Source organism: Myotis daubentonii, chromosome 3 (genome assembly GCF_963259705.1).
Source record: "Myotis daubentonii chromosome 3, mMyoDau2.1, whole genome shotgun sequence".
Taxonomy (NCBI): Eukaryota; Metazoa; Chordata; class Mammalia; order Chiroptera; family Vespertilionidae; genus Myotis; species Myotis daubentonii.
In genome coordinates, this window is record NC_081842.1 from 138,276,176 (window position 1) to 138,288,846 (window position 12,671).

General features: G+C 43.9%; 1 protein-coding gene across 4 annotated transcripts in view; it reads left to right on the plus strand.

Annotated features, from left to right (window-relative positions):
- JARID2 (jumonji and AT-rich interaction domain containing 2) overlaps window positions 1-12,671 on the plus strand; it is a 291,087-nt gene that overhangs the window by 206,943 nt on the left and 71,473 nt on the right. For all 4 annotated transcript variants that reach the window (XM_059688680.1, XM_059688681.1, XM_059688679.1 and 1 more), the window contains one exon: window positions 11,571-11,740. In XM_059688680.1, the coding sequence (XP_059544663.1) occupies window positions 11,571-11,740 (170 nt within the window). The remainder of the gene's footprint in view (window positions 1-11,570; window positions 11,741-12,671) is intronic.

Sequence of the window (12,671 nt, forward strand, 5' to 3'; positions counted from 1 at the left end):
GGTTTCTTTCTGGAACACAAAAGAAGTCAATGTCAAATATTTCCTTAATCACGACAGTCGTGATTTCCAGGAAGCCATGGTTTTTTTAACATTGTAAGATGCTGCATAAGATTTAAAAAAACATAATTGCATACTTTTAATTAATTGAATTAAAAGCTGTGCTGCAAATTACTTTTTATACCATCTGTGTGGTATCTCCCTGTCCACCTGAGATTTGTGCCCAATAATGTTTTGCTTGGGAAGATGCTGCACATAGCTTATAGATACTTAGTCACTGACTTTTGATGTTCTCTTCTCCTTCCTCTCCCTTAATCCTTTCCCCTGAATAGAAGAAAAATAAAGGCTCACCAATTTCTTTGATGCCTGATTCCCAGTGCCTAAGTTCGGAGGTAGTACAGTGTTTGTGAGCAATTGGAACACCTTCTAAGGTATAGGTTTGCTGTGCTTGCCTTCTCCTTGGGCTGACTTTTTCATTGGTAGAGTTGATGAATATATGTTTATGTAGTTATGTTAGAATTCCTAAGGATGTCTCAGGATTCTAAAGGATGTTAATGTTTTGCAAGATGAGTAACTTATTCCTAATTGGAACTATTAAGTCTTAAGGAAGCCAAGTATAGAGAATATTGTTACTATTTAATAGTTTAAGGGAATTATGGGACAACTTTTGGAATTGTGCTGTATTTTTAAAAATTTATGGACATTGAAAATTTCCCCACCCCCATCTTCTAAAGTACCAGACAATAAGTATACATAAATCAGAATCTGAAAGTTATAGATTAAATCAGAATCTGAAAGTTAAAGCTATTGTTGTTTTGCCTGACAAGGTATAGTTAGGAAGTTGGCGCTGGGAATCTGTAGCTTAGCAACACAGGCATTTTAGAGATTTAAGATTCTGATTTCCCACTGGGCACAGGAAAAAGATCAGTATGTCTCACCTTGAATTATGAAATCGTATATCCAGAGGAATTATTACAGGAATTACTATACTCAGGTTTTATAGGTGAAGTCAGAGGAGATTGGACATAGAGGGAGCCGTAGTTTTCTCCTTTTCATAGTCCCCCTCCTTTTTTTTTTTTTTTTTAATATATTTTATTGGTTTTTTACAGAGAGGAAGGGAGAGGGATAGAGAGTCAGAAACATCGACAAAGGAGAAACATCGATCAGCTGCCTCCTGCACACCACTCCCCACTGGGGATGTACCCGCAACCAAGGTACATGCCCCTGACCGGAATCGAACCCGGGACCCTTGAGTCCGCAGGCTGACGCTCTATCTACTGAGCCAAACCCGCCAGGGCATCCCCCCTCCTTTTTAAAAAAATTAGGAAATAGATGCCCAGCTTGCCCTGGGTTGCAGGTGGGCTGCACTAAAGCCCAGGTGTGTGACGCATTGTTCTTTTCCTTATTACCCCTCTGACCAAGCGGAACTTCCTAGGATTCATTTTGAGGGGATTGAACCAAAAAAGTTTTAGGTACATCCAGTTAATAACAAACTTCCACTATAAAATAGCCCATCAAATTTAATTAAGACAAGTGCTGCACATATTTAACATTCTGTGGTTTTTTAGCATAAACAAGCTATTTCATCTGTTTACATAGAGAGCAAGAAATGAGGCCTCTGAACCAATATGAGGTATCCAGAAATACCATGAAGCAGGCACCCTGTGAAGCAAGCTCTCCTGGAGCCTGCTGGCTTCCCTGTGCTTGATCTCCATTGTGTAACCTGTTGCAGCTATAGCAGGGTGGGGGTTGAGCATACAGGGTACAGTTCATTGCCAGTGCTTCTTGCTTGAGAGTTGGTCTGTGCTTAGCCTCTGGGTTCACTTGAGGATGTGTTTATTTTCTCCTTACTATACAGGATGTTTACAACCACTCTGTGTGGTTTTTCTGCAACTGCACTTGCATTTGAATTTGATGGGCAGCTTGCCCTGGGTAGGGGATGTCTCCTGCCCGACCCCCCACAATCACCAGTGTGTTTGTGCATGCACACACATGGGCACACTCTTGTTTCTTTGAGTAGCTGCCAGGTTTGTAGTGTGTGTGTGTCTGGGGGTAGAATAGAGTGGGTAATTATTTTGGGGATGGAAACACAGGAAATTTTTTTTGAATAGGCCTTTCAGCAAGTTGGCATAGCTTCAGGGTCTGGCCCACACCGGTACAAAGAGCGCAGCCATGCTGGTCATTTTGCATTTGCCAGACACAACATGTCTTATTTTTTGAATGAACAGACTCTCCCATCCCATTCCTTGCTCTTGGTTTAGAATTGAGTTATAATCTGAATAATTGGATTTACCAGCTTATGTTTTTAATATTGGAAAATTGGGTTAATAAAATGGCTACATGTCCCTCAACAAGGGACCAGCTGTGCATTTCTTTAAATCGCCTACTCCCTCTTGCTTCTGCTTTCTCCATCCAGATTGTACACATACACTGTGTCTTTCTCAGGTTTGTAAACTATCAGAAATCCTGGACAGAAATGGAATTTAATTAACCTAGAAATTGCTTTTGTGCCATAGTTAGAGCTGTCCTAGAGATTGAGTGCAGAGATAGCAGTAAGCTGGTTAACTCTATCCTGTAGATAACCCCAGAGGAAACCTGGAGGAACGGTGCCTCCCTCTTGTGAGACTTCTGATGGCAGACTGCCTGAGAAGCATCTGAATGCATGATTTGAGGAGGGAAGGAGGGGACACACAGAGGGTTTTATTACAAGACAGAAAATATTTGGCATCAGACTTTGTCATTTCATTGGTGGAGTTTTTTTTTAATAAAGCATCGCTTTGCAGTTTACTTGTAACTTTCAAAATAATAACAGTGTTTATTTTTGTGTTTCTTTGTTCCCGTAAAGGTGCTTTGCATTGAAAAAAAATCTAAATAAATATAAAATAATTTGAAGGCATTTTTGGACAAGATTATAAGTGGTCAAGCAAAATAATTTTTGGCTGTTGACTGTGCTAACTAAATTTAAATGAGAGACATCTCAGGAGAAAAAGAATGCCTTCTCGTGTGTATCTTAGCAAGTGGCAGAGAAAGAGGAGGAAGATTGATCCCTTACCCCCCACTCCCGGCATGCAGCTGGATCTAGAGGTACAGACGATCTCTGATATGTGGTGGTCCTGTGTGCATGGGTAGGTGGCATGGCCATCTTCCCATGACCACAGCTGCATGCCTCGTGGTGGGATAGCACCTGTGCTTCATGGTTAACAGCCAGAACCAGATCTTGTTTGGCTCTTGTGATGAAGCTTATAATGGGCAAGTGGCTCAGTAAATTCTTAGTAAGTAATGGCTGTGGTGATGGAAGAAATTGTGACGACAGGGGCAGATGCTTAGTAGATGAATCTGTTCCTCATGTAACTGACTGCCAGAACCTTTGGGTAGACTTACACTGGGATGGCCAATAAGTGGGCAGAACACCATGTCCTTCCCTCTTCTGTTGCTGTTTGTTCTGTTTCAGATCCACCCAGGTCTCCCTGGCACCTGGATTGTCATTTAGTCTGCCCCTCTGCTCAGAATCATTCATGTGTTTAATTGTGTAATTCCTAAAGAAAGAAGGATGAATGTTGTGGTTTGTAAGTGCTATAGTGGTGTGGTGCTCCGCTCCTCCTCAGTGCTTGTGGAGTCTTGTCCTTGATGCAGATACCTATATCTATAAAAGCCCAGCAACCAGAATGACAGAACGACTGGGATGACCGGTGGCTATGACGCGCACTCCGGCAGCCAACCAGCTTGATCCTGCCTCGATGGGCCCCCAACACCCCAATTGGGGGTGGGCCCGGCTGGCCAGACCCTACCCATGCACAAATTCATAGGTCATAAAGAGGAGACTGCAGTAGAGCCTTCTTGGTTGGGCCCACAGAATGTCAGAGGAATGGAATTGTGGTTAAGTAGCAGGTCATGGTGAGGAGAGCATATTAGTTTAAGGTGGTTTTGTCTCTGAGAAGGGGAATTTTAAATAGGGAAGCAGAAGTGACCTCCATAAAAGGTAACAGCCCTGCCCTCCCGCGCCCCCCCCAAAAGTAACAGGTTCCCCAGCCTGCCGCTGGGTGTGGGTGCATGCCCAAGTCCCCTGTCAAGCCCTGCTGGGCGGCATGGCCTCAGGTCCCCTGGCTGGCGGGGGGCTAAAGCCTCAGGTCCCCCGTCAAGCCCCGCCAGGCAGAGGGCGCAGCCTGAGGTCCCCCACCCTGGCCAGATGCCACGCAGCCTCAGGTCCCTGCTGATGGGTCGTTACACGTCACTGCATGATGACTATTTGCATATTAGCCTTTTATTATTATGACTAGAGGCCCAGTGCACAAAAATTGGTGCACTTGGGGGGCTGTCCCTCAACCCAGCCTGCACCCTCTCCAACCTGGGACCCCTCGGGGGATGTCCGACTGCCTGTTCTCTCTTGGACATCCCTCTCACAATCCGGGACCTCTGGCTCCCAACCACTCGCCTGCCTGCCAGCCTGATTGTCCCTAACTGCTTCTGCCTGCCAGCCTGATCACCCCCCAAACCATTCCCCTGCCAGCCTGATCACCCCCAAACCACTCCTCTGCCAGCCTGATCAACGCCTAACTGCTCCTCTGCCGGCCCGATCGCCCTCAACTATCTGCCCCTGCTGGCCTGGTCGCCCCCAACTGCCCTCCCCTGCAGGCCTGGTCGCCCCTAACTGCCCTCCCCTGCAGGCCATCTTGTGGTGGCCATCTTGTGCAAGGGTGTGATGGTCAATTTGCATATCAATTCTTTATTATAGGGGAAAGCTTATCTGAAATCTCCTTTGGATTTTAGGCATATACAAAACTGCTACCTCTGTTTTTTTTAATTTCATTAATTTAATATTAAATTTGATATTTTTATTTTTATAGATATTCTTTTCAGTTTATAAAAATACCTTCCTAATTATATTTGACCAAAAGTTGTTATCATTAATGGGTATTGGATCTTAACATTTGGCTTCTTTGTCTCTATTAAAATTATCAGGTTTTTATCCTATATGAAATTAATTGGGGCTGATCAGCGCAGGGCAGCTGGGGGGAGGGGCCAGGGTGATTGGCTGGAGGGGCCCGTCTCAAATTGGTGTGGAGGGGCTGATTGGGGGTGGAGATGGCTGGGGGAGGGGCCCATCGGGGATGGGGCTGGGCCCGGGGAGGGCCACAGGTGGTTGGCCAGCTGGCCCCACCCCCGATTGGGGTAGGGGGTGATCAGCGGCAGATCCTGATGGGGGGAGGGGCCGCAGGAGGTTGGGGTGGGAGAGGCTGTCAGAGGTTGGCCGTGGGCACAACCTAGGTTCGGAGGAGGGGCCGCGGGAGGTTGGCCGTCATAGCTACCAGTTGTTCCTGTCATTAAGGTTTCCGGTTGCTGGCTTTTTTATATATAGAGATATTTATTCATTGCTTCCTCAGTTGGTTTATGTTTATTTGACCTGTATGACTTGGCTTGTTGAGAGTTTAGTTGGTTCTTTGACTCAAGGCCACACCTAGAGTTCCTAGAATGGAGGAGGCTTCTGTAGGGGAAACACCTTCCTTGATCAATAAAAATCAAACGTGGAAGTGAATTGTGCTCTAGTTGATTCTTCTGACATTTGCACGAAGGACAAAAACCCTCTGTATTGTCTGTGTTCTGGCATTTCTGTGTACTATTACCAGGGGGCATTAAGGGCTATCCTGGCTAAACTCAAGGCCGATTGGCTTTGGAGGCCCCACATGCTGTTTTTCCTTCAACCCCAGGAATCCCATACTCTCTTCCTCCTGAAGACTCTGAACCTCCTTAGTTCAAACAATATTTCCATATTAGAGCGTTTTTGCTCTAGTAAGGGAATGGAAGATGTTGTTTCTGGTTAAGATGCCAGTCAGCTGGTGGAAGGAGTGGGTGAAGTAAATGCTGCAGTGGGTGGATATATGGCATTGCTTCCTTGCTTCTGGGGATGATCAGGTGCTCCCAGAGCCACACTTCTTTCTTCAGCATGCGTTGTCTGATGGCCTGCCTCCCCTCAGCTCCGCCACCAAGGTCTCCAGAGGTGCCAACATCTCCAGAGGTGGCTGTTCTACTTCTTTAGTACATATGCACCTGCCTCCCGCGCCCCCCCCCCCCATTTTTCTTTCTTTTTTTACTGATTTGAGATAACATACACTCAGTTCCTTGCATCAGATCTTCTGGAATGAATCATCTATCTCTCAAACATACCTGTGGCCAGTAGTGCCTGTTCCATGGATTTGGCCTGTAAACTGTCATTCAAGCTCTTTTGTTATGTGGGGCCAGCAAAGCAAAGTCAACACCTTTGTAATCCTCCCGGGACTGTAGGAGAAAGAGCCAAACCGCAGACCTGCCCTTTTTGTTGCAAAGTACAGATTCTTCTGGCCTCTAAAAAAAAATACTGGTTTGTCTTGTTCTTTTGTTCCTGCTTTCTTCTGGTTCTCACAAATATTTAATCACTTGGGAGCGTGGCGTATTACTCTGAGAGGTCATTTATTTTACTGCCACTTTTTAATCTGTTATTGCCTTATTTTTCATAGTCTCACTGAGAAAGTCATCAGGAAAAACGTCCTTTTATTTAAACACTAGTAGGAACAGTCTATTTTTGAGGTCCTGAGATTGTAAAGTAGCTCATGATGTCCCCCTCTGTCATCTGTGCCTCATCTGTGTTTGGTGTTTTTTTTATTATGGCTGTGCTGACTTCTCATAATGTGTAGCATTTGTTGTTGGTAACTTTTGAAAAAGCAATAAACAAAGAACATCCTGCTCACATGCACCTGGGTTTCTAAAACCCTACAGTGCTCAGAGGGTGAGCTGTGTCCATTTAAACAAAGGTATACAGATTATAGAATTACCAATTAAACAAGTTTTTAGTAGAGTGAAATGACCAGGTTTTCTTTTAACCAGGAGGGGTGGATGATGAAGAGGGGGAGCTTTGTTGGGAGAAGAGGTAGTTATGCTGGGGTCAATCCACCCGTGGGTGGCATTGCGCTGCAGGGCTGTGACTATTGGAACAGAGCTGCGTTTCCTGGTCTTGTGCTTCCTCTTAAGCAATGCTGTTCCAGGCACAGCTCAGCCTGCTGCCAGTGAGTGGAACACTGAAACTGAGAGTGCTTTTTAGAAACTTAAGGCAGTTTGACAGTGTGATTTTATGGCTGTTGAGTCTAATAAATAATTTGGCTTGTGTTTGTCTTACTAAAATTTTGTCTCCCCACCCTCCAGTTTGATTGGCATTGATTATAAAAATATCTATTTGCAAAAGTAAAGGGGGAAAAATCGCCAAACACAAAAGTAGTCCTCACTCAGTTTGAGAAGCACCACCTTGAAGTCACTCTCTCTCTGTGAAGTTCACTCCTTTGGGCTTAGTAGCTTCTTCAGCACACACTATGGCTATCTTGTCTTACTAGGATATCCAGGCAGGCATTTGTTGCAAAACAGATCCTTGTTCCCCATAACATAGGGACAGTGGCATTGCCTTATTCCCTAACCATTGTTAACATTTGGGAAATAGTTAAACTTGTAGAGCTTTCTGCCTCTCCTTTGTTAATGTGGCTGTTTCATTCACTTGGTTGTCATGGGTTCCAAAGTTCTTTTGATCAGCTCTGTTATACTTGCAGATTTTAAGGACTGAAGGTTGCCAGCAAGTACATAGTGGTCATGCTGTCTCTCTTTTGATCAAATGTCAGTTTGCACCAGGAATGTGATCTGTACAATAGTGCTTTTGATGGGTGATAGGGGAGGTGAGGGGTAGAGAGATTGGTCAGGACTTATAGGAAGCTAAATTTAAAGGTGTTAGGCTTTACAAAGGAGAAAACTGGGTGTGTGCATTTTGCTGTAGTATTTTTAAAAAAATATATTTTATTGATTTTTTACATAGGAGGAAGGGAGAGGGATAGAGAGTTAGAAACATCAATGAGAGAGAAACATCAACCAGCTGCCCTCCTGCACACCCCCTACTGGGGATGTGCCCATAACCAAGGTACATGCCCTTGACTGGAATCGAACCTGGGACCTTTCAGTCCGCAGGCCAACGCTCTATCCACTGAGCCAAACCAGTTAGGGCTGTAGTATTTTGTTAAATACTAGAAAGCTAATTTAAAACGTTACGTATTTTGGGGCCCTGGCCAGGTAGCTCACTTGGTCAGCGCATCGTCCCTGTATGCCAAGGTTGTGAGTTCAGTCCCAGAAAAAGGCACATACAGGAATCAACCAATGAATCTATATATATAAAAAGCCAGTGACTGGGCCCTAACTGGTTTGGCTCAGTGGATAAAGCGTCGGCCTGCAGACTGAAGGGTCCCGGGTTCGATTCCAGTCAAGGGCATGTACCTTGGTTGCGGGCACATCCCCAGTAGGGCATGTGCTGGAGGCAGCTGATCGATGTTTCTCATTCATGTTTCTAACTATCCCTCTCCCTCCTGTAAAAAAAAAAAAAAAAAAAAAAAAAGCCAGCGACCAGAACGCTGTAACAAGCAGTCGTTATGATGCCCACTGAGGCCAGAAACCTGCCTGATCAGGAGTGGGGCCGGCTGGCCAACCTCCCGCGGCCCTCCCCCCGCCCCCGAAGGCGGCCCTGCTCCCAATTGGCCTCTCCCACACCCCGATCAAGGGCAGGGTGGCTGGGCACCCCCTGCCCCCACCCTGGCCGGCCCCGCCCCCAATGTGCCCCCATCAGCCTGCAGTCCCTCCCTTCGACTGGCCAGATCCCACCCATGCACGAATTTGTGCACTGGACCTCCAGTATATAAATAAGTTGAACAGCAAATGGATGTCTCTGCCTCTCTCTCTCTCTCTCTCTCTCTCTCTCTCTCTCTCTCTCTCTCTCTGAAATCAGATGTTATGTATTTTGAATGTCAGTAGTTAAAATACTTATTTTAAATATTTTTATTGATTTCAGAGAGGAAGAGAGAGAGGGAGAGAGAGAGAGAGAGAAACATCAATGATTAGAGAGAATCATTGATTGGCTGCCTTCTGTATGCCCCCTGCTGGGGATTGAGCTGGGCATGTGCTCTGACAGGGAATCAAACTATGGTCTCCTGGTTCATAGGTCAGCATTCAACCACTGAATCACACTGGCTGGGAAATACTTAATATTCTTAATACCAGCAGTAGTTAATGGAAGACTTAATTGTTTATGTTTTTCAAATATAACAGATTTCTCTTTATTTCTTATTAGCGGTCCGGTGCACAAGATTTATACACTGGGGGTCCCTCAGCGCGGAATGTGCCTTCTCGCAATTCGGGCCCCCTCAGGGGATGTTCACCTGCCGGCTTAGGCCCGATCCTCAGGGTGATCGGGTCTAAATCAGCAGTCAGACATCCCTCTCACTCTTGAAGTCCAGGACCCCTCGCTTTTTACCTCCCGCCTGCAGTGGAGGCTGGAGAGGCTCCCGCCACCTCTGCTATGCTCGCCAGCTATGAGCCCGGCTTCTGGCTGAGCAGTGCTCCCCCTGTGCGAGCGCACTGACCACCAGGGGGCAGCTCCTGTGTTGAGCGTCTGTACCCTGGTTGTCAGTGTGTGTCGTACCGACTGGTCGTTATGCCATTCGGTCGATTTGCATATTATGCTTTTATTATATAGTATGTAATACTCACTGTAACCTTGAGTTGAGCTGGCATTGTCAGTCTCACACAGAACTAGATAAAGCTCTCTCTGTGGGGCTGCTTCTTGGCTGCTTTTTGCCCTCCCCCCACCCCCCTAAATACTGGACCTTGTGAATATTATGCTAAATGAAATAAGTCAGTCAGAAAAAGCTAAGAACCATGTAATTTCACTCATATGTGGGATATAAAACTTAAACATAGAGGCAGAGACAGACAACAGTATGGCAGTTACCAGAGGAAAGAGGGTGGGGGTAGTAAAGGATAAAGGGGACCAAATATATGGTGATGAAAGATTATATGACTTTGGGTGTTGGGAACAGTATACAGATCATGTATCATAGAAATGTACATTGGAAACCTACCTATATGAACCTATTGACCAATGTCAGCCCGATTAATTTAAGAAAAGAATAATACAAATTTTCTAGAGGATATTACAGTAGATTATTTTTGCATTTTAGAGGCAGATAAATATTTCTTAGGACACAAAAAGCACTAAGCATTAAAGGAAAAATATATGATAAATTGAATTTTATCAAAACTCAAAATTTCTGCTCATCAAAAGACACTATTAAGAAAATGAAAAGGCAAGCCATAGTATGGGTTAAAATACTCACAATACATAATCTGCTAGATAAAGGACTGGTATCCAGAAAACACACATGCGTGCATGCGTGTGCTTTGAGTCAGTAAACTCCTACAAATAAATAATAAAAGACAACTCAATATAAAAGCAAACAACTAATAGTTACTTTATAATAGAAGACATACAAATGGCCAGAAAGCACAGGAAAAGGTGCTCCATATCATTAGGTTCAGGGAATTGCAAATTAAAGGAACAATAAGATAGTATTTACCCCCACTAGAGTGGGAATGACCAAAATTTCAAAAACTGATAGTACCAAATCTTATAAGAATATGGAACAACTCCTTTGTGTCCCCTCCCCCCCCCCTCCCCACAAATACTATTTCTTGAGCATCTGTATAAGCAGGGCTAGATAGACAGTTTAAAGTGGTCTCAGAAGTACCTACTTCTATTATGGATTGAGATCCTTACAATTAGAGGGAGATTTATTATGAGACAATTTATGGTAAATGTCAGGTTAGTTATACATAAAGGAAAAATACATTAGGATATTTACAGGGAAATGGAAATGAACTATCGTTATAGTGTCAGTTATGGTGTTAGGAAAGATGGAAAGAAATTTTTTCCAAGATTCATTAGTATTCAAGTTGATAGAAAGGTGTGTCTCATATTAGTTTTTGTAAATTGTGGTTTATAGACACTAAGTGGATAAGTTGTGGGGTCAATGTCTAGGTAGGATTGCAATGAGTAGAGACCTGAAAGGTAGATTAAAGGCAGTTTTTTGAATTTCTAACTAAGGGCATTGGGTTTACCCTATAGCCAGAGGGGGTAATCCATAATCTAGGGGGGATGGAGTGGTTTTGGATAAAGAAATACATGTATTTTCTGCATTATAAGCTTCAAATTAGTGTAGTGACTGTCTGGCTGAATCGGAGTCAGAAGTGATGAGAATTGGGGTACAAGACAGGTTCAGTGATGGATGGACAGCAAAGATGGGCTGAGTGTAAGGACACAGGACTAAGGACAGCATGTGTGGGTGACAGCATCATGCTAATGAATAAAATGCTGTATAGCTGTGGCAGGCTGATCTGTGTTTCCTCATCACTGTGGGTAAATCAGAAGTCCATAAGCCATTAATCCCATGTCATCAAACAGCAGTTGTTGAAATACGCAGGCACATAAGTGGTCTGTGTACAGGCATGTGTTGGTACATACTTTATATCAGTTATGAAACAGCCTTTTAACCAAACTTCCTGCCTTTTAAAGCCAGCTTGTGGTTTATGAAAGTGTGAGAGATATAGGACCTTAATTGTAAAGAGTTTGCTTGAAATAGGGTCTTTCCTCCCTTTTGTTTCATAATTTTATTGCTGCACGTAGCTCTATATTCTCTGATCTCTGCTTAATTTATTTTTATTTTCTTTTCCTTTTACAGGCCCAGGCTGCAAGCACAAAGGAAGTTTGCTCAATCTCAGCCGAATAGTCCCAGCACAACTCCAGTAAAGATAGTGGAGCCATTGCTACCCCCTCCAGCTACTCAAATTTCTGACCTCTCTAAAAGGAAGCCTAAGACAGAAGATTTTCTTACCTTTCTCTGCCTTCGAGGTAAGACTGCATTACCGCTTGTTTTGGAGGGAACAGCCTAATTGATAGTAAAAGTAACAGTGCACACAGGACTCCACTGCATGCTTCTTTCAGTTCCCCAGCCTGCTTTGAGGTAGAGCTTAAAGTGAGAAATCCCATGCCAGGGTGCTTGAGTCTTCATATTTCTCTTTCTTTTATAATTTGCCTCTTAATTTCTAAGTATAGTTAACAGTGAAAATATTGTTCAATGTATGGAAACAGGACCAATTAACAGTACAAGTTGAGGATAAAATTTTGAAGTAAAGGATGGGTTTGGGTTTACATGGCTATATTTTGGAAAGTGTTTACTATAGTAATTAAGTTTTCTAGCAGTTGTGAGGGAAGAACACAAAAAGCTTGGCAAAGAGAATGAGGAGCCTCTTACTAGAATGGTCTATAGAGATGAGCTTTAGAAAGCCATGAACTTGGGGAGTTCCTATGTGAAGTTAGTTGAGAGAGAAGGTGAGCAGGAAGGAGAGGGTCCTTGCTATTGGTCATTGGCTTAAGATTCGGGGTTGTGTCCTCCCCCCCTCCCCCCAACATTTTCAAATAAGTTATAGCGAGATTTAAGTACAGTGCAAAGAACATTTTCCTGAACTACTCGAGAGAAAATTTCCACTTGATGCCCCATTGCTCCTTAACACATTAGTGTGTATTTTCTTCAAATAAGGACAATCTATAACAAACAAAATTAGGACCTTCACAAAGATACATTACTTACCACCTAATCCTCAGACTCCCATTTCAGATGGCTTCAAGTGCCTCAGTGATGTCCAAGTTTAGAGCCTAAGGACCCAGTTCAGGATTGGGCATTGTCTTTAATTGTTGTCTGTGTAGTCTGCTAACTCTGGACCAGTACTTTCGTCTTTGTCTTTCCTGACCTCGGCCGATTTTTTTGTAGAATGATCCTATA